Genomic DNA, 24,171 nt, shown 5'->3' with positions numbered 1-24,171 from the left:
CAACTTAGTTGAAAATCCACAGTCCTGATGCCCAAGAGTGCCAGCTGATCCTTAACACTGCTGGTCTACATCAGAGCTTGGCAAAGATTGTTTTTTCCTGTTAAATGGCCAAGTGGTAACCATTTTTGCCTTGGTCGGCTACCCTGACTCTGAGAACCCCACAGCCCTCCTCTTCGGTGCTGAGGCCTCTGTAGGAAAGTGTGGGCACGCCTGTGTTCTGGTTCAAATGTGCTTATGAAGGGCAGTGGTAGAGGAACATCCCAGGGATGGGAGCTGGATCTGCTCGAGACTCAGGCTTGCTGCAACCACCTCTGTGACCACTCGGGAATTTCCCACGTGACACCCACTAACTCAGGCTAGGGGTTCAGCTCCGTGGTAGAGCATGCTCCTGGCATGGAGAACCCTGGGAACCATGTCTAGAGACATAGCGGCACCGGGGGGCATCCGCAAATGTCACAGTGGCTGGTGGCCTCAGATCCACTGAGTCAGCAACAGCCTCACTTGCATCTGACAGTCGGGGTCCTTTCCTGGCTGTCACAGAGGCTCAGCCACCTTGGGCTGGCTCCCCAGGCTTAGGTTTCTCTACCACAGCTGCCCCATCTCCCTCAGCCCCTCCTGGAAGGACCTGGTGGGTTCCATCTGTAGAACTTCTGTTCGCTCTGTTTCCTGTGAACTCCAGGCTGTCCTGCAGCCTATGCCACAGACCAGGGTTTGTGGTGATCCCCCTGCCTCAGCCTCCCAAGCGCTGAGATCACAAGTGTGCAGTGCCCGAGTTCATTTATTTTAATTTTTAGTGCTTGGTTTTATTTTTGTTGTGCATGTGCCGACCGATCCCACCTACGGCACCCGCACCATAAATCACTCCACATGAAAAATGTTTCTTAATTCTAAGAAAACAAAACTTAAAAAAAAGGGTGGTGATTTTGTTTGTTTGTTTGTTTGTTTAATTCCATACTCCCATTCCAATACCTGGGAAGGAAGAGGAGCCCTACCCAGTCTAGGCCAGCTGACCCTTTGGACAGCCCTTCTCAGAATGTTTCAAAACATATGCAAAATCTTAATGCAAAGACTTGGGTTTGATCAAGGCCCTGCATTCAAACCCCAGCCTCACAAAAGAAGCCACCCTTCCTCTTGTCCAGCACCACTTTGCGGACTTGACTTGACAGACCTCATGTTGTAAGTGTTCTAAGTGTCCGGAGATAACTTCTGTCTTGCAGATACATTTTTTCCCTGATCACTCCTAGCAAGATCTCAATGTTTCAGGGGTGCCACACACTGTCCTATGTGCTGCTGTATTCCTGGGTTTTATCCATGAGGCTCTTGCCCGGCTGATTTTGATCAAGCCTTTCCTTTCTCTTTCTCCCCCTGAAATAAGAACAGGTCTGCGGGCGATAGCGTGGTCTGCATGCACTCCACAGAATCCATACGAGAGAGGGCACTGGGTGGGCAGACGAAGGAAACAGTCCCTTTGGGGCAGGCGGTGTGGCACCATGGTGGAGTGCTTGCCTAGAAGAAGACACGCCCTTCCGTGAAGGCAGCCTGCAAAGCGCTAGCCACAGGAGGGCTCACCCTGAGATGGGTGAATTTTGTCAGTGTCCTGCCTCACGTCTTCACATCTAGCATTGCAGTTCCCAGAATTCTCCCCACACCGGCTGTGGCTCCTGAGAGGCCTCTGTGTGCGAGGCTCTTCATTTCCCACCTATCCCATGAGAATGTTCTTCGGGGCTTCCCAACAGTTTCATCTTCCCCTGGCGCCTTCTCCCCCTGTCCATCCAAAGGTTTACAGACCCACCCTGCCGCAGGAATCTGCTGTGAGCCTGAGCCCTACCCCCCTCTTTCCTGTACTGCTCCAGGGGCACCCACACTTCCGTTCTCAGTGTTTGAGTGTTGGTGGGAACTTGAAGTCTTCTTGTAGTCCTTGTGGGTGTCCTGATTTCTCTTGTGCCCTGGTGATGGGCTCTGTGGAATACAGGCCCGAGATGTAGATGATGAAAACACTACACTTCTGGAGCCCGGCCTGCAGGAAGCTCCGTGGTTGTGGTTAAGTTTGGCAATGTTTTCCCCTCAAACATTTATCTCTGAGTGGGTGACAGCGAGTAGAGCTCGTTAGGCAGAGGTGGATCTGGCCATCGTGACACCTGCTAACTTTCATCATTCTGGTCCGTTTTTAAAAGATACGCCAAGAAGGACTGCAGAGGTTTCCATATCCTCCAGAAAACACAGACGAACCCGATCCAGAAAGTGCCTTTCCACCCATAGAGGTCACACTGGAGGTCGACGAGAACGTAATCTTCTTTGAGGACCCCCAGGTCATAAGGTGGGATGCTGAAGGTACAGCTATGCCTCAGCCAGCAAGGCGGGTAATGCAAGTGACGGCAGCAGGCTGTTCTCCCTCCCTCCCTCCCTTTCCCATGGTTTTGAGACAGGGTCTCCTAAAGGCTAACTGGTCTCCAAGTCAAGGTATAGTCCAGGATGCCCCCAAACTTCCTACCTTCCTGCTCCTACCCCTCAAAGGCTGGGCTGGAGCCCAAGGCCTTGACTGCTGGGTTGTGCTGTGCCCTCTGAAGCCCCAGCTCAGGACTTCTGTAGCTTACACTCATTATTGGCTTGTTTTAGTGGAGGGGGTGTGCATGCCACAGCACTCATGGAGGTCAGATCACACCATACAGGTGTTGGTCCTCTCCTCCTACCCTACAGAGTCCAGCCATCCAAACCACACATGGTCAGGTTTGGCAGCAAGCACTTTTACCCACCAAGCTACCTCGTGCCTGCCCAGAGTGGGGCTCCTAATTGTTTATCTAAGATTGCCCCCACTAGACTAGAGAGCAGGCTTAGTGGGCATGGCACCGGCTCCAGTGGTGTGAGGACCCGAGTTTGAATCTCCAGAGCTCATGGAAAAGCCAGGCACTTAGCAAGCATCAGTAGCCACTGTGTTCCTACAGTAAGTTGGGAGACGGAGACCAGAGAACCCCAAAATCTAACCAGCCTGGCCTGCACAGCAGACAATGTTGGACTCTGCCTCAAGTAAGGTGACAGCTGAGGACCAACACCTGAAGTTGTCCTCTGATTTAAAAATGCCTCTTTGCATCAGGAACGCGGCTGCACAGTTTCATCCGGTTCCTAAAGCGAGATCGTATCCTTGGAAACCAGAGAGTTGTACAGCTATTTAACATGGAAGTGAGAAGGCTGGAGGTGGCTCAGTGGTTAAGAGCACTGGCTGCTCTTGCAGAGGACCTGCGTTCTGTTCTGAGATGCTCACAACCATCTGTAACTCTAGTTCCATGGGCGCTGGTGCCCTCTGCTGGCTTCTGTGGGCAGTGCATGCAGTTGGCACACATATATACATGTAGGAGAAACACATGAAAATATGTAACAAACTTGGAAATGATCCCTGAAAGTTTAATCTTTAAACAAAAACAAACCTTTAAAAAGCAAAGCAGGTAAAAAAGAAAAGAAAAGAAAAAAACAAAGAAAGAAAGCCTCTGAGCAGGGCCAGGGAAGGATGGGCGCATGCACACGGGCACAGGCAGGAGAGGGGGCTGGAAACGGGTGTGAGAGAAGGCAACAAAGACAGGCTGAGCAGAGTCTCCCCTCCCTCACGGACCCTGGAGGCAGGGATCTCCCAGCAGGGGCGCTCTTCCTTGAGAGTCTTAATAAGAAGACAATTAGGACACAGTACAAGTATTTAGATGTTTTCACTCGCTTCTGTAGGAAAACCGTGAAATAATGTCATTTTCTGTCGCAAAGGTAAGCTCTGGAGGACAGATGGCATCAGCTGTGTCGTTTACGATCGAGAAGAGAGGCTCATCACCTTCAACTTGGATACTTTGGGCCCCGTCACCTTGATTCAAGACACCCATATTAACATGCCTTACCAGTCCTGGGAACTGCGACCCCTCGGTGTGAACAGGGTTCTCATCACAGTGACCACGCTCTTCACCGAGCTCCAGATACACATCAAGGTGGGTGACGACCTCACAGTCACAGCCCGCCTACGCACTCAGGTAGAAATAGAAACGTAAGGGTTGGGTTGCGCGGTGTGTCACGAGCACTCATGTAGAACGCCCTGGAGCTGTGATTTCCAAGCCAAGTCCGTGGAGTAAATAAGCAGCAGTAAGAGGGGGTTCCAGCTTGTTCCCCGGTTCCTAGGGCTGGCGCAGTCACCCCGGCAAGCCTCACTCCTTGTCTCTTCTTTCTATGGCTTGTCTTGGTGAACAAGACTGCTTATTGCCCCTCAGGAATAGCCTTGGAAGCCCCAGAGCAGTGGGTTCATGCCGCAGGCTGAGGGGAGGGACTTGCTGCACCGTGGTCTAAGGGACTTTCTTAGGCAGCATGGAGGTGTTTTAAAACATATGGGGTGAGGGTGTACCCCTCCACTTTCCCAGTATAATTTTGTGATGTGCAAAATAAGCTGTTGTAAGAAGAGCTGCAACCCTTCTGGATACAGTTCTAGAAAGGCTCCCAGACCATCAGGCTCCAAGCCCACGTGGGACAAGCATGGTGGAAAACACATTTAATCCCAGTATTCAAAGGCATAGGTCCTGGCCAGCCAGAGGCACACTGTGAGATCCTGTCTCAAACAAACAAAACAAATAAAGCCTCTGAGGGGGTCATTGGGTGACTTCTCAAGCCCTTAAAACACCGGCAGCCTGCCTGCCATCTATTAGGACAGCTGTCCTGAGAGTGTACGGGGCATTGCCCTGCTGGCCTTGCTGCCCGGCCTCCCTCCCTGGCCTCCCTGCCTTCTCTCACCACCCAGTTCAAGCCCAGGGAAGATGCCATGCTGTTGAAATTGGGGCAGCGGGGCTGCGTCCCCAGCACCCCGACTGCCTGCTAGCTCATGCCCGAAATAACAACACACAAACTGTATTCATTTAAACACCGCTTGGCCCATTTCTATCTAGCCTCTTCTTGGCTAACTCTCGCACCTGGACTAGCCCATTTCTAGTTATGTGTGTAAGCACCCCAAGGTGCGCTTACCGGGAAGATTCTAGCCTACGTCCATCCTGGGTCGGAGCTGCCTGGGAGAGCAGAGCCTGGCGTCTCTGCTCCAGAGAGCAGAGCTGTCGAGTCTCCCCGGGAGCAGAGCAGAGTCTGACCTTACTTCCTCTTCCTCCCAGCATCCTTTCTGTTTACTCCTCCCACCTATGTTTTAACCTATCAGGGCCAAGGAGTTCCTTTATTGCTTAACCAATGAAATCAACAGATTGATATATGACACTCCCACATCACCATGCATGATTTTAGTCTGCTGGGCAGAGGCTGATGCCTGTGTCTATTAATGAACATGCAGGTCATAGATGAAGGAACTCTGGCCAGCTGGAGTGTGGTGACATTTTGTTTGTGATCTAACAAATATCGCTTGCCTGAAGATCAGAGTGCAGAGCTAAGCCTCTCGTCAGCCATACTTGTCAGGGAGTGGTGGTGCACATCTTTAATCCTAGCACTTAGGAGACAGAGGCAGACTGGATCTCTGTGAGTTCAAGGCCACCCTGGGCTACCTGAGATTGAATCTGTCTAAAAGAGAAACAGAGCTCACACAAAGGTGATCCCAGCACTAGGGAGGTGGAGACTGGAGTTAACGATATGGCTGGGCAGAGAGAGCAGTAGAAGGCGGGAGGAGACAGGAACCTTCAGTCTGAGGTTTTGTAGGAACAGGATTGTCCCTTTGGTCTGAGGATGTCATAGACGTAAGATCTGGTGGCTGGCTGCTCTGCTGCTCTGATCTTCAGCATTAACCCCTATGTCTGACTCTGGGTTCTTCTTATTAAGACCAATTAGAATCCATGCTACATTCGGGCATGGCAAGCATGACCCTGGCAGGCCTCGCCATCTCCTGCATTCCCTCTGCCTTGCTGAACACTGTTAGAGTACAATCCTAAAGCTAGCCGCCAAGGTCTCTTCCCTTAATCGGCCACTTCCTCCTTATGACTGCCAAGGTCTAGCTGTCAAAGTATTGAAGTCCAACACAAAAAGCTCCCTTTGGTTCTCCCAATCAACTTGAGTAATGGAAACACACCGCGTGGTGGCCCATCCTGACACAGACTTCACCCCCCCCCCCCCCCCCCCCCCCCCCCCCCCCCCCCCCGCAAGGTCATTCGCTGCTGTTTTCCTGCTGGAGACAGAAAGCAGCCACTCTATATAAGTCTTCACCACTTAATAAAGGATCTCTCTGTGAAAATGGGTGTTTGGGTGTGGTTTGTGCCTAATCTGGGGTCCAGGAGGGAGCCCGGCTAGGCAGGGGGCAGGGTGGTCTCTTTCAGTACAGTGCGCACGCGTCTTTGGGTTTTACAGGTGGCCCCTGTGCAGGTGGTAATCAAGCTCTCGAATAAGATGCAGCCGGACCAAACCGATGAACGCCACAACTGAGAAATGCATGGTGGATTTTGAGTATTTGGCAAGAAAAACACCAACTGACTTCATTTTTACACTGGACAGATCCTGAGATCATTTAGATCTAGTAGGTTAAACAGGCAGGACTAGCTGCATTCTTATTTTGTACTCCTTCAAAACTGGACAGTTTACAGCATGTTACATCTCACAGATGTTAAAAATTAAGAATAGGTCCTAAAGTACAATCATGATTGTTTAATGGCTACTTTAATTCAGAATGGACACAGAGTGCTCTCACATCTTATAAAATGGGTCTGAGGCACCATTCCTAATCCCTCAAGTACCCAGAGGAGCCTTGGAAGTTAGTGACCTGCCTGAGGCAATGAGGGGACCCTGAGGTGATGGGACCCCAGGTGGGGCTTCCAAATCAGGCCCAAGACATACCAACTGCACTGTTTAACTGTAGAGTGGCCTATGATTTCAGAACTACCACAGTGAGAAGGCTAGACCTGGCATATTACTGATTAAACCAATTTCTTTTCTCTCCTTGAAATTTAGGAAAACCTCTGCATGTTAGCGTCAATCAAACTGAGAAGCCAGGAGCATTTGTCTCATTTAGAAGGGAAGTGGATGAGGCCCGTGCCCTTCATCATGGCTTTGAAGGAGGCGGGGGTGAACATCTTCCCGACTGTGTACTCTCACTTCTACGTCGTCGTCAACAACAAGGTGACTGAGGCGCTAAGTTCAGTGGGTGGGAACCTAGGTGCCGCTGCGGCACCTGCCATCTCCAGGGTCACTGTTGGCAAAAGCAGCCCAGAGCTGGGTCTGCAGCGGGGCTGTGACTGTCTCGCCCGCATCACACGTGGGCCCCAGCCTGCAGAACCACGTCCCTTGTGGTCTCGGCAGGGTCCCTGTGTCTGTGCTATTCTGGGCTCCTTCTGAACTGGGCCCCTGGAGAACAGGGGCTTTAGACTGTTCTAGCAGCCAGCCCGGCACTAGAGCACCAGGCGTGGGGACTGCCCTGAGTCACGGAAGCGTTCTGTACTGGAGAACACATCTGCCACCTTCTGGTGTCTTTTCACCTTGGCAATAATTGGGTAACCCCTGCCAATCATGTCCCGAAGGGTGTGGACGTAAAAACGCAGATAGAACAGGTCAGTTTTAGTGGCCCGGTGACACAGTTAACTGTGCGCACCACCCTGCTCCTGTCTGTAGAACAGGGCCTGCCCTGGGAGCTGACAATCTAGCAGAGAATGAGGGGCCTTGCACTTAGAAAGGCAGAAAGTGCTGTGGGGAAACAGAACAAACAGAGGAGGAGGGAGGCAGTGTAGGCAGGCTCCGGAGGAGGGAGGAGGAGGGAGGCTGGACTGCACAGTCCGCTCCGTGGCAATCTCAGCTGGAAAGTGAGGTGTGCACCCCTGGGTTGTCTCGGTGGGGTGGCGTGGGGGGCTCTTTCTAGGTAGAAAGCCCAGCTGCAACCAGGCCCCCCCAAGGGAGCAGCCAACTGGCAGGTCTGCTGAGGAGCCTGGAACTGTCGGACTAGGAAAGGCGCAGTGTTGGGGACAGCTCACAGAGGACTCTGTGGACACTGTTCACTTTAGGGCGCGTGCAGAAAGGGAAAGCCGCTGCCTGATTGAGAGTGGAGTCACAAATCTGATGTAAAATTGGAAATAAGGCCAGCTGACAGAGAGGTGGGGTGGGGAGGCTTGCTGGAACACTTGAAGACTGACTATGCGCACGCCCCTCTGGACAGGTCCCCATGGTGGAGGTGAAGGCCTATCGACAAATGGCCCTACTGAGCTCTGCCTTTGCATTCAGATGGAGCAAGTGGAACATGAGCTGCAACTCCTCCAGAGTCGTGTTTAGGGTACAGTATGCAAACCAGGAAACGACCCTGTCTTCCAAAGAGAAGACACCCGGGAAGTGCATGGAACCATCTTCCCCTCCTCTTAAAGGGGAAATCGACATTCAGAATGTTGTGACATTCTGAGTTCTGGTGTGTCAGACCACTGAAAGACTGACCGTCTTTACCGACTCTGATAAGGGACCCATGTGTGCGAGTACCCATGGCTCATGGGCGTCCTGCAGACTAACTTCCCGACACTTTACTGCTGACACATAGAACAGACACCTTCCCAACTCAAGGCTGGCTGGTTTTCCCCTGAGCTAGGCTGGAAGCCAGAACCTCATACATACTATATGTATGTCCCATCCCCAAGGTGTTAACTCCCCACCCTCCCCACCACCAGGCTTGGCCGTGAGTATGTCAGCATAGGGCAGCCACCATGTTTCTTTCTCTTGTCCCTACTGTGAAAGCTGGGTCTGCATGGTGCGGTCAGTATCTGTGGGTGGGGTACCCACTGTTGGCTCAGCTTCTAGAGCAGTGCTTGGGTAACATCTGTCTCATGGAGACACAGGCAGCTGCTCCACAGATGCCCCAATGCACATAGCTTCGTGGTTTAAAACAACTCAGAAATGGGGCATGCAGCGTGGTTTAAAACTCAGAAATGGGGCATTCAGCGTGGTCTCAGCTGTGCTGAGCCAGCCTGGTCTCCAGAGTGACACTGTCTTTCAGCTGGGTGACCTGGGGACTCAGCAGCTCCTGTCCTTGTGCATGTCTTGGCGTTCCCAGAACTGAAATTCTCTCTCCAGGTGAAGGAAGGCCTGGCAGAGGAAGCCGAGGAGCATCTCTGGGCCCTCCTCATGTTCAGCGGTGACAGGGCACAGTTGCTGAAGATCAGGGAAGACAGCGAGGTGTTCTCCGAGGCCCTCAAGGAGGAGACTGAGTTTCACTCTACTTTGTATCACATGGTGAAGGACTTTGCCTCTCCAGAGGCGATGGAGAAGGTTAGGCACTCAGATTGCCAGTTCATCGACTCCGTGTGCCACATGTTGCTGTCCATCCGGGTTCTTAGCTTTTCCTAGTCTTCACGGCCCGTGTAACGGCTGGTGGGACCCTCAGACCCCAGGAGGAATCAGGTATTCTCCAAGTGTTGCTATGACAAACTACTAAGATGATCTATGAGCACTCTATATTCAAGTTCACTGCATGAGATTGGAATAGTTCTTTATTTTGATACATTTCAATAAAAGCACTATGTCTCTCTGTCTCAGAAAGCTCACTAAAATACCCTAGGCGGCATCCTCTCCCTGTGCTAAATAGTTGGGGAATTAAAATATCTCAGCAGCTCTGAGAACCCTGTAGACAGAGGTTTCTGTCCTGCCTGATTCTGCAGCCATTCAGCCCCAAAGAAACACACAGAGGTCTACATTAATTATAAACTGGTTGGCCTGTTATGTCAGGCTTCTTACTAAGTCTTACATCTTAAATTAGCTCATAATTCTTGTCTATGTCAGCCACGTGACTTGGCACCTTTCATTGGTGAGGCATTCTCATCTTGCTTCCTCTGTGTCCGGCTTCCTCTGTGACAAATGCAGACTAAGCCTTTCTTTTTTCCCAGAATTCTCCTGTTCTGGTCACCCCGCCTATACTTCCTGCTTGGCTACTGACCTTTCAGCATTTTATTAAACCAGACAAGTGACAAATCTTTACAGAGTACAAAACCACTGTCCCACGCAAACCCTGGTTTCATGCTATAATTACTTGAATGTTACTACTTGATGAACCTCAGAGGGAAATGTTAAAAACAGAGCGGGACATTTGGCTGTGCTGCGGTCAGGCCGGTGGGTGCCCATTGTGCCTGAGTCTGGTAAGCGGCCATAAGATGTGTTCCAGAGACATCCAGGCGCTGCCTTCCTGTGCGGGCGCAGCTTCCACCGCCGTCTGGAAGAACTGGCCGGTGAGGAAGCTCATGAGCGCTGCAAACAATACGATGAAGACCATGGAGAGCCAGAGTACTCTGTTGGCTCTTCTGAAGGACGCCTGCAGGTGAGTGACCCAGGAAGTCACCGAGCTGCATCTGTGGGGAGAGCACAGGGGAAGGGGCAGTCACAGCGTGTGGAGCCTGGAGACTCGCCTCTACTGGTGGCAGGAGTTACAGAGTACCCCGACAAGGCTGCCTTAACTGCACCTTAGGGCGGAGCCTTGGTTTAGGGTACAGTCCGCGCCCCCCCTTTCTTGACTAGTAGAATGAAAGGAATAGTCGGCTACAATGTGGGGCCTGTGACACGGGCACTGACGCATTTATCCTTTCAAATGCACTTCCCACTGAAACAGCACCTTCCCTGCTCAAGTAAGCTGCAGGAAACCAGCCTTCGTACCACCTCGCTGGCCTCTGCACCAGTCCCCAGGCTGAGCCTGGGACTGAGCCTGGGACTGAGCCTGGGACTGAGCCTGGGACTGAGCAGGGCAGAGCCTGGGACCAAGAGTCAGGTTCCTGCACTGCATAGGCCAGTGTCAGGGGAGCTGCTGCCGTGGACCACCACCACACTGTGGTCTGTCTTAGTCATAACAATCCACATGCCCGTCTAGAAAGCAGTTTGAGCGCCATGGCTAGCCCAGTGTTCTCCATCCCCGCCCTCCCCAGTGAGTGAGCGTCTTACACTGCCCCGCTGTCCCAGCTGGAGGGGCTGCTTCTCTTTTCAGAAAGGCTGGCCTTCCTGGTCGTCTCCACTGCCTCTTCTCCGGGTGGTTCAGGGGCATCTCGGGTTCTGCAAATAGTTTTTGAAACCAATGATAACATGCTATGTTTACAAACCATCACTGAGGTCTCAAATTCTAAATGTTAGATCACCAAACTTAGAGGAAGTTCAGATAACTTCTGTGTAGTATGCTGGCCAGGGACACCCACAAGAGGAAATTCAAGATTCTAAGTGATCTTTGACCACGTCTGCTCAATAGTGCGGCTCCCTGTGCCCCTCCTGAACCATACTTCAGCCTGTTGGTGGCCCATTTCCTGAAACGGTAACTCCTTAGAAGAGCCAACTCCTGTTTCAGTATCTCCTGGGAGCAGTCCATGCACTTACTTCCTGGTAGAGCCTTGGCAGGCCTCACCCTTGGAGTGGTCCTCCTGTTTCTGCCTCCTCAGAGCAGGGGACCCTAGGCATACTCTTCTGGCTTCTTTTTGATAGTGTTTGGATCGGTGCTGACTTGGAATACGGTCCAAGTGCCGTTCCTCTCACATGTTAATTTAAAAAGCGTATGAAAATTTGCTGAATGTGAAGCTAGCTGAAACTGGTACTTAGAGCCCTAGGAAGTGTCTAGACTGCGTGTATTTTAAATCATAACCCAGAGAGGGCGCCCTCCACCTAAGCAAACTGACCTAACTAATGGCTCCTGGTTCAATTTGAATTTTGAAATTTTTAGCTCATGACGCCCATGATTGCCAGAGGAGAGTGTCTAAGGAGGAGGGGACATGAGGGGACAGGTCCCATGAGCATCTTCATCTCTGTCTTTGATTACAAGGACTGAGTGAAGCCGTAGGCAAGCAGTCTTTGAAGGAAGCCCTTGTCATTTTCCCTACGTAGCTCAGGCCGATACTATAAATGGGGAGCATGTGCCCGTGATGTTAGAGCAGACCATCACCATAGCTAGATGGGGACATGGGCTGCAGGGTCCTGGGATGTGTGAGATGCCTGTGATGTCAGAGCAGACCATCACCATAGCTAGATAGGGACATGGGCTGCTGGATTCTGGGATGTGTGAGACGCCTGTGTTGTCTCTTCCTGATCTTAGGGCTGAGCAAGTGTGCTGGAGGCGCTCTGGGATATGTTTAAAATCCCTTAAATGAGAGACCTGAGGGAGAAGTTATAATAGATGACCAAACGGACCAAATAAGGTGGCGTGAGAGGCCGTGGCATCGAGTTACCTCACCCTTTGCCCTCTGGTTTTCACTGTGGAAGCATACAGCATATTTTAACTCATTAAACTTGCTAAACATATTCTAGACATAGTGGTGACACCTGTGATCCCAACATTCAGAAGTCTGAGATCAGAGGGTTGCTTTTCGTTTGAGGCCAGCTAGGGCTACATAGCAGCCCCTGTGTATCAAAAAGACAAACTCTGCTGAGCAGAGGATGAAATGTCTCTCCTTTTCACAAGACAGACATCACAAAGGGCATATGTTACACGTGCAAACATATTCTCTACCCATTTCTGGCTTAGTACTGTAGGGTGATTGAGATTTTAGTTCTGTGACCCTGGCGATGGGCGTGTCTAGGTCTGGGAAATCGCAGGGAGTTATTAAAGTACTGCCACACTGAGGGCCGGAGGAGCCACTGTGTTCCCAATGACGTTTATAAAGTGGTTCAGAGTCTCTCTGTCCTTCTGCGGGCCTCAGCTCATACCAGACCGACAGACATCAGGACAGATCCCTTTGCAGGCCTCAGCGCACACCAGATCCCTATGCAGGCTCAGATCACACCAGACTGACGGACACATCATGACAGATCACTGCAGGCCTCAGCGCACACTAGGTTCATGACACACCACAAGTCACCTACTTCACGTCACATTTCTCGTCGTCGGCGTCTGCCCAGGAATAGGTGCTAATAAATCGGTGTAGCGAGGGGCGGTGCTCACTCTGCTTTGTCCCCAAAATTCTCCTACACAAAGATAATGGCCATGTGATCAGCAAAGCTGTTCCTGCTGCCACTGTGTCCCCCGACTCTCAAGTCAGTGCAGAAATCACACTGTAACCCTCATTCCCCAGGGCAGCTGCCACGACAGAATGCCACTTTTTGTGTGTGTGTGTGGTTTTTCAAGACAGGGTTTCTCTGTAACTTTGGAGCCTGTCCTGGAACTAGCTCTTGTAGACCAGGCTGGCCTTAAACTCACAGAGATCCTCCTGCCTCTGCCTCCCGAGTGCTGGGATTAAAGGTGTGCACCACCTCCTGACCCATGCCAGTTTTAATGTCTGCACTGCTCACACTCTGAGCAAATCTAAGGTTATTGTCAATGTCCATCTGCTTGAGCCCCACTCTCGGCTTGCATGGGTTCCCAGAGTAGGCACAGGTCACACTTACCAGCTGCTCGACCGCCGACTGAATCTGTCATTGTTTTCCACCCCAGATACCTACGGAGGGCCGAGAAATGGTAAGATAGAGTTCAGTGAAGGAATTACGTTTGGGTCATAGGGACAGACGAGTTTACTTCCAAGGCAGAGGCCTCCAAGTGCACTTACCATCCCTATATTTCCAAGATTCCTGGGTAAAGAGGCAATTGTCACTCTTCGAAGAGACGATGGCTACAGAGTAGAGAGAAGTACAATTAGAACATTGGGGAGGGGCGTCACGTCCTCCGCACGCTGCTTGCCACCACGCTCAGCTGTCAGGAAGCAGAGGAGCGTTCAAGGGCACTGCATGGCAAATCATCTTCCAGAACTTCCGTCTCCCCCAGCCTTGGCTTTATGACTTCCGCCAGCCAAGAGCGAGGTCTCTTACCTGGGCTTTCACGGATCTGTCTTCAGCTCACACCGAATACCTTTGCTGTTGGGTCACGCTGTGCGTGTTTGCACCGAGAAACACGCTTACGTTTATGCTCATTTTCCCTGTATTTTCCTAAAAGACTAGCTGTATTGTAATTTAGCCAAATGTGTTTTTTTCTCTTTTGTTACCTTCCCTTCTCTGCTTAGAAGATTTAAATCCCAGTTCTGTGACTTCCAGTAAAAGGTTACCATCTTAACATCCTATGAGCATTTTGTCAGGATTTTTTAATTATGAAATTAGTAATTACCTTGGAATTTAGAGAAGATGAACGTTTTTTAATCTGACAGTCATCTAAAAGGAAATATTACCACGTTAAAATTTTCTGAGAATTGTGTATGTTCTCCCTGCATGTATGTCTGTGTATCACATCTGAGCCCCCCATATCTGACCCCCCACATCTGACCCCACACACCAGATCCCCCACAACTGACCCCCCATATCAGACCCCCCACATCTGACCCCTCACATCTGACCCTCCCCATCAGGCCCCCCACATCTGACCCCCCATCAAACCCCCCATCTGACCCCCCATCTGACCCCCACATCTGACTCCCTATATCTGACCCTCCACATCAGCCCCCCACATCTGACCCCCCATTTCTGACCCCACACATCTGGCCCTCCACATCTGGCCCCCCACATCTGACCCCCCACATCTGACTCCCAACCCCCTAAAACTGAGTCACAGATAGCTGTGAGCCACTGTGTGGGTGTTGGGACACTGCAAGAACAGCTTAACCACTGGGCCATCTCTCTGGTCACACGATTTTGCCTTTTGAACTCACACGTGCATCTCTGTCAAGTAAAGGTCATAAATGGTTTATGACGACTCTGGAGGTTAAGACAGGAAAATTGTTGTGGCCAGCCTTGGTTATAGAGCCACACTGTCTCAAACCCTAAAACCAAGACTCTAGGAACTACTCACAAAGATGTTTAATTTGTTCTATTTTGTGGCACTAGGCTTGAGCTCAGGGACTTCCTATGCGTCTGGCAAGTGCTCAACCCCTGAGCAATATCTCCAGCCCCGACGGCCCCCATATAAACCACTAACGTTCCTGCAGCTGTCTACAGTGCCTGCTAGCATGCAGAAGAACATCCAACAGAGGAAGCATTACTAAAGTAAGAATTCCGTTCAGAAGAGCTTATACTGTTTACTCCATCGAGAGCTGGAGAGATGGCTCAGTGGTTAAGAGCAGTGGCTGCTCTCGCAAAGGACCCAAGTTCAATCCCCAGCATCTGTGAGGCTCACAAGCATCTTTGTGCAGTTCCAGAAGGCCAGGCACCCTCTGCTGGCCTCCACGGGCACTGCATGCACATACATATAAGCAGTCATGCCCACAAAATAAAAAGAAGTAAATCTAAAAAAAAAATCATAAGATTTATAGAAACCACATGTTCTCATCTGTCTCTCAATCTAGGATCAATAACTCCTTCAAGAATCCAAACTATGGGGTGGGAGTGGTTCATTTATTGCACATTATCATGTGTGAAGAAAGAACCAGCTCTGATGCACCCTGGCTAGACACTAGAGTCTTCTTAAGGTGTGGGACGAAGGGCCGTGTCTCTGTGATCCAAAGTAAATTCATGGATTCTGAGGATAACACAAAGAACCCGTGGTGTCTTTCTGTTTTTTCCCTGATATTATATAAAACACAGGAACAAAAGTTTTTTCCTAATATAACCTGAACTTAATGATCCTATTAAATGATGCAGCAAGACAGTGAGGGATCATGAAAGAGAATATTAAGAAATCATAACAATTATCTTTTAAAATTAAAACTATGTAGGCCAGGTATGATGGTGCACACCTTTAATCCCAGTACTTGGGAGACAGAGGCAGGTGGAGCTCTAAGTTTGAAGTCAGTCTGCATCCACATAGGGAGTTCCAGGAAAGCCAGGGCTATATAGAGAGATCCTATCCATGAGGAATGAGGAAGGAAGAAGAAAGAGGAAAAAAGAAGAAACTAAAACTCTGTGTGCGTGTGTGTGTGTGTGTGTGTGCGCGCGCGCGCATGTGTGTTCACTTAAATGTGAGTGCAGCTGCCCATTGCGGCCAGTAGAGGGCATCAGATCCCCTGGAGCTGGAGTTGAGGCTGCTGTAAACTAAGAGACATGGTTTCTGGGACCCAAGATGAGCAGCAAACACTCTTAGCCACCAAGGCAGCACATCACCGTTACCCTCATCTTCCAGAGGTGCGAAGGACCTCTCGTTCTGCAACAGAACCTGCTTCAACTCCTCCAGCTCGGCATGCTCTTTGGCATACATCCTCTTCAAGTTTTCCACGTGCTGAATCATGACTTCCACCGCCTTGCTCACCCGGCTTTCCTGCAAGAGTCAGCTTCCATCAGCAACACCGTTCTCAGCACTCAGATAAAACACACTGAGGCCTGCAGGGTGGCCTGGCAAGTGAAAAGCCCGCATGCAAGCCCAAAGGCCTGAGTCCACCCCTACAGCCTGTAGGACAAAAGCAGCTCTCCCAAGTTGCCCCCTGACCTACACACGAGCACTGTGGCAAACATGTACACACACCCACACACACGTGCAGGCACCCACACAGGTACACACACACACACACACACACACACACACACACACACACACAAGCTGCTTGTTAAAGAATAAAGTGTTGGAAGGATTAGGATTTGACATAAGCAGGACCATTTTGGAAGCCACTGTGTTAGTGCAGAGGTTGGGAGTGGGCGGTGACTTAGGTGCTGTGGTAGACATGCCAACACCAATTGTGGCTGTATTCTCTTGCTGGTCTGAAGGTAGAGCAACGAGGCACGTTTTAACAACTGATGCAGGAGATAGGAGTGGTGAAAGTCTCCCCCATCTGGTGTGGGAGGTCCTTCTGTCTATGTGTTGATTTTATTGGTTAATGAACAAAGCAACTGCTTTGAGCCTATGACAGGGAAGAACAAAACTAGGTGGGGAAAGCTAGGCTGCATGCTGGGAGAAAGACGGTAGAGTCAGAGAGACACTATGGATCCATGGCCGGAGGTAGACGTGCTAAAACTTTGTTGGTAGACCACGACCTCGTGGTGATACACAGATTAATAGAAATGGGCTAAATTAAGATGTAGGAGTTAGCCAATAAGAAGCTAGAGCTAATGGTCCAAGCAGTGATTTAATTAATACAGTTTCTGTGTGGTTATTTCCGTTCTGGGCGGCTGGGACAAACAAGCTGCTCTCCTTGCAACACCCATCAAATCTCCACTAGTCCCGGCCTGTGCCTCTAGGAATGGGGGGAGGGAGGCAGTGGGTAGTGAAAGGGCCCGTGCAGCATGTATCAGGCATCTGGGAAGAAATGCCAGGTGCCACCAGGACGTTGAGACAGAAGATGACGTGAAACTCAGAAATCTGAGGGTCACCTTGGTTTTGTGAGCATGTGGGTGGATTTACACCACCTCTCTGCCTCCTCCATCTTACAAACAATGTGCACCTGTCCCAGTGGGAACTGGTAAAAGGGTTTCGGTTGGCAGGATTGAGGCTTATGTTTCTGGGTAATCTGGGACAGGATGGGATCGTGTGTACAGGTAAGTGGCTGCCCTTAGTGCAGGAGAATGACTGTCTACAGCTGTGGAAGGTGGCAGCCTATGGGTTCTGACGGTAGCTTCAAGTCTGAGGCAGTTAACACTAACTGCACTGACACAGTTCCCTCCCTCCGCGGCAGTTTTCTTGTAGCAAAGTCACTATTGACGGTGAACGCAGGAAAGGCATGGTGGTGGTTTGAGGACAAGATGTGAAGCTGATTTAGAAGGGACAGTAAGCTCCCTGGCCCCACACGAAGCATTCAATGTAAGTGAAGAGCTCAGTCAGCACGGGTGAGCCCGAGTCGGCACGGGGGAGCCTGAGTCAGCACAGGTGAGCCTGATCCAGCACAGTGAGCCTGAGTCAGCATAGGGTGAGCCCGAGTCAGCATAGGGTGAGCCCGAGTCAGCACAGTGAGCCCGAGTCAGCACAGTGAGCCCGAGTCAGCATAGGGTGAGCCTGAGTCAGCACAGTGAGCCTGAGTCAGCACGGGTGTACTGTTTTCCCTCTGACGGGTGAAACATGGAAGGTGGAAAGGGTTCATGCGGTAGGGAACTCTGGATCTGATCATAGAGTTTAAAGCTTGGTCAAGAAAGAAGATGGGAGGGGGCTGGAGAGATGGCTCAGTGGTTAAGAGCATTGCCTGCTCTTCCAAAGGTCCTGAGTTCAATTCCCGGCAACCACATGGTGGCTCACAACCATCTGTAATGAGGTCTGGTGCCCTCTTCTGACCTACAGATATACACACAGACAGAATATTGTATACATAATAAATAAATAAATAAATATTAAAAAAAAAAGAAAGAAGATGGGAGAATATGGGATGGAAAGTGTGGGGGAGGCAGAGACTGACAAAAACACATGTCCATCATCATAGCAAGAAAGCTATGGATCATGCTTAAAAGGGAAACATGTCACTAAGGGACCCAGTAAGCATGCGACTGAGAAACACAGATGCAGACACAAAGTTGATGGGGGTAGGTGAGGCAGCTGACAGAGACACCTGGGTTTTTAAAGCCCTGTGCACACATAACTTTAATCCAAATAAAGATCAACAGCATCCCCAACTGAGGGGTTGAAAACGCTAGGCTGTATAACACACTGTCAGACTGAAGCCTCCAACACGCTAAGTGTCTTCCTAAGGAAACCTTAGCCCATCTGTTTGGTGCCGATTTTCAGGAGTCTCCTGGGAACTTCTCAAGATGCACACTTGAAATCCTGCTTTTTTATGACTCTGTATAACACTCAAACGAGCAGATAGGAGGGTAGGCAGGGTGACCAAGGAAACCACAGTCAGCACTGAGCATCCGGAGGGAACAAAGCCCCACTGCTCAGGCATTTTGGAAGCTGCAGTTGCGTCAGTGACGCAGGCCCCAGGGCCCTTTCCCAACCACTGCACATGCGCACTGATGCGGGTCGGTGTCCTCGGAGTCCCCTGGTTCATTATCCTATCATTTGTGTTGTGCTCCCGACTCCCTCCATGGGAGTAAAAACAAAACAAACAAAACAACAAAAAAGCCCAACAACAACAACAGCAAAAACCCTTCATAGGTTTTTCAAGAAGAGCGTGGAAGAAACACCCTAAAAAAAAGTGGGGTCTGTTGTGATCTAGGAGAGAAAGGGGCTTACATCTCACCCTGGAATACACTTCTACAAACCCACACTGCAGACTAAACAGGGCCGTGCCTCCCTCTTTGAGTCAGCCAGCTCTCACCCCATCTCTGCCTCTTTTCCTCTCTCTTTCCCACCTTGCATCCCTGGCTGGCCCGGAACTCGGTGCAAACTAAACTGGGCCTGGACTCACAAGCACGCACTTGCCTCTGCATCCCCGGTGCTGGGTTTAAAGGCTTAAACCCACACCTGGAAGCCCAGAAGTGTTCCAAAAACGTCTTCTTATTCTGTAGCCCACACTCTGCGGGAGCACAAATCCTCTCAGCTCCACTGTTACCTGATTGATGGCCCCCAGCATCTCCGCCCTGCTGGCCACACGCGTCGCACACTGGCTGAGCAGTGTTACACTCTTCTCCAGCTTCTTAATGATCTCCTGAGCCTGGTTGTCGTCGTCACATAGAGGCGCTAATGACTGTGTGGGGAGCAAAGCATTAAAACATGCTCGACAGTGTTTCTAACACCACATAAACCACTTTCGGACCTAAGCATCCGATGGAGAGCAGAGAGCACCACCCAAGCCCAGCGGTGCAGGGCATCCAAACACTGTGCTGGGTCACAGGTACACAATGCCTAGTCTCCCCTTCCTGTTGTGTTACCCCCATGTGCGCTCACTTTCCTCCACGGCTCACAAGACAGGATGAGATAAACAGACAATGCCCGTAAGTGGAAAGTGTTGTATGAGGACAAATTAACTTTTTCAGAGGAGAATCACAATAATCTGAACTGGATCAGGACTGATTTTAGAATCACCTAGGAGACACCCCATTGGGTGTGCCTGTGGCAGTGCTTCCAGAGAGGAGGGAAGACCACTTCTGAATATGGGGACCACCATCCCACGCCTGGGGCTCCCCACTGAATAAAAGGAGGAAAAGGAGGAAGCCAGCTGTAGTGGTTCGAATGAGAACGACCCCCATTGGTTCACACATTTGAATACTCGGTCCTTAGTTGGCAGAATTATTTGGGAAGGATTAGGAGGTGCAACCTTGCTGGAGGAGGTGTGTCACTAGGAGTGAGCTTTGAGGTTTCAGAAGTCCACACATCCCAGGTAGGTCCCTGTCCTGAGGATGAGATGTGAGCTCAGCCACTGGTCCAGCAACCATGTCTGCCTGCCATGCTCACTGCCACGATGGTCAGAGACTCACCCTCTGAAGCAGTAAGCCACAATAAACTCTTTTATAGATGACCTCGGTCAGGGTGTCTCAGCACAGCAATGGAACAATAACCAAGGCACCGGCTGAGCACCTGCCTTCACCTTTGTCTGCCCTCTTGACTGGGTCTCACAATCATGGCTTGGGCTGTTCTTGTCACCATGCCTTCTGGCCATGATGAACTACCGTCTTAAATTTCGAGCCAAAATAAATTTTTTCTTCCCTAGACTGCCTTTGGCGGGTATTCCGTCACAATGAATGAGGGATAACCAGTGTCCGCTCTTAGGATACTGGTGTGGCCAGGCTGGCTAGGTGCATACAATATCATGCTTCATCCAAACTCACACCTTCTACCTCGAGGATGCCTTTCAAGGCATTCTTCCCAGCAGAAAGGAAGATCAGACTAGAGAGTAAACAAGCTACTACTGTCTGTGTGACTGAGCAAATGTCTAAAGTGCCATGAACTCTGGGAGAGGCTCCATCGTGTGGGGTGGCTATCATTCAGAAGCGGTTCTGCCAGTCATACCACAAGTGGTAGACTGATTAATAATCCTGGAAATGCCAAGCTTTGGCCTTTCTGGTTTGATGTGGGATTCCCCTCTGTATGCTATGAATATGTTTTATTACCATTGGTTAATAAAGAAGCTGCTTCGGCCTATGGCAGGGCAAAATATAGCCAGATTAGATGAGATATATAGAGAGTGAGTAGGCAGAATCAAAAAGAGACACCATGTAGCTGCTGAAGGAGAAAGATGCCTGAAATTACCAATAGGCCACAGAATCATGGAGATACACAGATTACTAGAAATGGGTAAATTTAAGATGTAAGAGCTAGCTAGAAATATGCCTAAGCTATTGGCCAAGCTGTGCTGTAATCAGTATAGTTTCTGTGTGATCCGGGTCTGGGCAGCCAGGAAATGAACGAGCAGTCTCCGGTTACACTGGTTTGCTGTTTATGTCCTTTCGAAATAATACTGCAACATAACTCCACATCCTTGTTATCACACAGGTGCAGTGAATGGCAGTCACATTAGAAACACAGAGATATGTCTAAGTTACAGCTAAAGAGGTTGTTGGCTAGCAGAAACAGCCTTTGTCAGATACCAACAACCGGTTGAGAAAGAAGAGCAGATGTGAGTTGTAAACAAGACAAGGTTGGTAACTACAACAGAAATATGAAGAAATAACTGGACAAGACCAACTGATTGATAAAAGCCTTTCAACAAGGAAAAGCCTGGGACAAACGGCTTCCCGGAGGAATTCTACCAAACAGTAAAGAAAAACTCACACCAACGCTTTTAAAATCCTTCCCAAACACCCAACAAGACATATTATTTCAGCCGGGGAGGTGGTGGTGCACACCTTTAATCCCAGCACTTGGGAGGCAGAAGCAGGCAGATCTCTGTGAGTTCGAGGCCAGCCTGGTCTACAAGAGCTAGTTCCAGGACAGGCTCCAAAGCTACAGAGAAACCTTGTCTCAAGAAACAAAACAAACAAACAAACAAAAAAAGACATATTATTACCAAATTCCTTCTATGAGGACTCATTACCTCAATACTAAGGCTTAACAGATGCTGCAAGCAGATAAATAACCCTGAGGAATTCTAATGCTAAGACATCCGTGAAATACTGAATTCAGTACATCATGACCGGGTGGAATTTGTTGCTAGGATGCAAGGTTTGTTCAATACATGAGACTCATTTGAGATAATGTACCACATTGGTAGAAAAGATAAAAAGCCACACAATCATAGCAAAAGAGTCAAAAAGCATCAGAAAAGATGAATCTGTGATTGTTAAAAACATTTTTAAAAACATTACAGGAATAGGAAGAAATTACTTCAACATAATAGAAGCCATGGGTCAGAAACCCACGGTTAACGTAAGGGTCACTGGCAGAAGATGACCCCTCCCTCTACACTTAAGAACAAGCCAAGGGCTACACCCTCACTTCTATGCAACATATTATGGTATTGGTTTAGTAGCCAAAGCAATTAGGCAAGAAAAATGACTTTTAAGGAATCCCAAATAGAAGCTAAGAGGTATAAAATATTTCTGTTCACAGTGTGGTTTTTACCTGCAGCATATCCCAAAGGCAGAACAAAAATTCTGAATTAGCAAAAATTACAATATTCAAAAGCAGCACAAGAATCAGTTGTGTTTCTGTGTCCTGACTCTTCTTAAAATAATAAACCAAGGAAACTTTTTATTTAAAATAAATATTGCAAAGAATATAACACCCCGAAAAAAAACAGAGCAAAGAAGAAGAAGACTTATTCCTTGAAACCTATAACACGAAGACACAAATGGAAAGGTTGATAGACCTGATGACCAAGCAATCTATAGAGTCTGTGGAATTTCAACAGTATCATCTGGGAGTGAGCAGAAGTAGAGAAATGTGGGGGCTTGGGGAGCATAGCTCAGGGTTAGAGCATGGGTCTCACATTCCTGAGACTCTGATGCTGATCCCTACCACTAAAAAGTATGAAAAAGAAAAAAACGTTGAGGAATATTTAACTATGTAAAGATGTGTTGCTATTTCACCTTGCCTGCCTAGGGCACCTGATTGGTCTAATATAGAGCTAAACAGCCAATAGCTAGGCAGGAGAGGGGTAGGCAGGGCTGGTGGAAAGAGGGAATAAGTAGGAAGGAAGAAGGAGGGTGAAGAGAACGAGAGAGACCCCTCGGGGGGCAGGTAGCCAGACAAAGAAGAGAACGAGAGACCCCTGGGGGGCAGGTAGCCAGACAAAGAAGAGAACGAGAGAGACCCCTGGGGGGCAGGTAGCCAGACAAAGAAGAGAACGAGAGACCCCTGGGGGGGGGCAGGTAGCCAGACAAAGAAGAGAACGAGAGACCCCTGGGGGGCAGGTAGCCAGACAAAGACGCAGCAGGAACAATAGGACATAGGGAAAGAAAAGTCAAAAGCCCTGAGGCAAAACATGAGATTAAAAAAATAAAACAAACAGGTTAAGTTATAAGAGCTAGCCAGAAACGGGCATAAGGCAAGGCTGAGCACTCATAATTTGAAGTCTCCGTGTTATGATTTGGGAGCTGATTGGTGGCCCAAGAGAAAAAGGCTGACACAAAAGCACCCTAAAATTAGGGTCGTCCATTGAGGAAGAGTGAACAGCTCAAGCGACTCAATGAAAGGTCAGAATCAGAGGCGCCATGCTTCTGATTCTAACCCACGCAACACAGTTGGCGAGGTGGCTCAGTAAGAGCGAGCACATGTTGCCAGCACACATGACTTGAGGTCAAACACCAGGACTCACATGGTGGAAGGAGAAAATTCCCTCAAGTTTGAGCCATGGCATGGACCCCCAATAAATATAACTGTCTCCTGGCCTTCATACGTGCTCCGTGTTATGTGCCCCCCCATATGCAAAATAAGCAAGCATAATAATTTTTGAAGAACATAGTACACACCACCTCCAGTAATTCAAGTGGGATGGTACTGGGGCAAACACAATGACTATAGAACACACCAGAATGCCAGAAAACAACTCATGTCTGTGGTCAAATGATCTGTGAGAACGAAACCAAAAACACACAACGGAGAAGGGATGTGTCTTCCAGGAACAGCGTTGAGAAAAGTGTGTATATCCATATGCCTAAGTATGGAACTGGACTCCTATACCATGTACAACAACAAAACAGACAGTAACTATAGGGTTGGTCATGTGGCTCACAGCTGTGGTCCTAGCACCGGAGTGGCTGAGGCCAGACAGGGAGAGGGAGGGAGGGGTAAGCCTGTAAGCAAGTGACTACTGGTCCCCAGGCATCCGCTCACCTCTAAGAGCTTTAAACAGTTGGTAATCTCTTTCTTCAAGTTTTCCTCCGCCAGGTCCCGGGACCTCTCTTCAAGCTTGACTCTCTTTTCCAGCGTAAACCAGTCACACTTAAGGCCCAAAGACAGCCTGAGAAATTCTGCCTGCGGCCGCAACAGTGAGGACAAGGAGAGCAGTTAGAGAAGACCCATGTCTCAGAGGGGTGAAGCCAAGCCAGGCATCCTCCTCCCTGGAATCCTAGGCTGCACTTAGGCTGGTAACTGGCTTGTGCCAAACCATCATGGGACCATAAGTACGGGGGGGGGGGGGGCGG

The 24,171-nt window shown here is 49.6% G+C and overlaps 2 protein-coding genes across 21 annotated transcripts in view; one reads left to right on the top strand and one right to left on the bottom strand.

The window, feature by feature from the left end:
- Dnai7 (dynein axonemal intermediate chain 7) overlaps positions 1-9,442 on the top strand; it is a 42,401-nt gene extending 32,959 nt beyond the window's left edge. For all 4 annotated transcript variants that reach the window (XM_050164675.1, XM_050164674.1, XM_050164673.1 and 1 more), the window contains 5 exons: positions 2,175-2,331; positions 3,748-3,962; positions 6,892-7,059; positions 8,087-8,200; positions 8,986-9,442. In XM_050164675.1, coding sequence (XP_050020632.1) covers positions 2,175-2,331; positions 3,748-3,962; positions 6,892-7,059; positions 8,087-8,200; positions 8,986-9,258 — 927 coding nt within the window. In that variant the 3' untranslated portion in view covers positions 9,259-9,442. The remainder of the gene's footprint in view (positions 1-2,174; positions 2,332-3,747; positions 3,963-6,891; positions 7,060-8,086; positions 8,201-8,985) is intronic.
- The window catches only part of Irag2 (inositol 1,4,5-triphosphate receptor associated 2), a 60,046-nt gene continuing 45,258 nt past the window's right edge, over positions 9,384-24,171 (bottom strand). For all 17 annotated transcript variants that reach the window (XM_050164688.1, XM_050164694.1, XM_050164695.1 and 14 more), the window contains 9 exons: positions 23,861-24,001; positions 19,200-19,334; positions 15,898-16,045; positions 13,967-14,010; positions 13,416-13,478; positions 13,258-13,307; positions 12,736-12,837; positions 10,837-10,944; positions 9,384-10,253 (listed from right to left, as the gene is read on the bottom strand). In XM_050164688.1, coding sequence (XP_050020645.1) covers positions 10,010-10,253; positions 10,837-10,944; positions 12,736-12,837; positions 13,258-13,307; positions 13,416-13,478; positions 13,967-14,010; positions 15,898-16,045; positions 19,200-19,334; positions 23,861-24,001 — 1,035 coding nt within the window. In that variant the 3' untranslated portion in view covers positions 9,384-10,009. The remainder of the gene's footprint in view (positions 10,254-10,836; positions 10,945-12,735; positions 12,838-13,257; positions 13,308-13,415; positions 13,479-13,966; positions 14,011-15,897; positions 16,046-19,199; positions 19,335-23,860; positions 24,002-24,171) is intronic.

The sequence above is a fragment of the Alexandromys fortis genome, unplaced genomic scaffold, assembly GCF_014885135.2.
Source record: "Alexandromys fortis isolate MF-2015 unplaced genomic scaffold, M_Fortis_MF-2015_v1.1 scaffold_153, whole genome shotgun sequence".
NCBI lineage: Eukaryota > Metazoa > Chordata > Mammalia > Rodentia > Cricetidae > Alexandromys > Alexandromys fortis.
The sequence above is the reverse complement of the archived record's forward strand: the minus strand, read 5'-3'. Positions and strand labels throughout refer to the sequence as shown.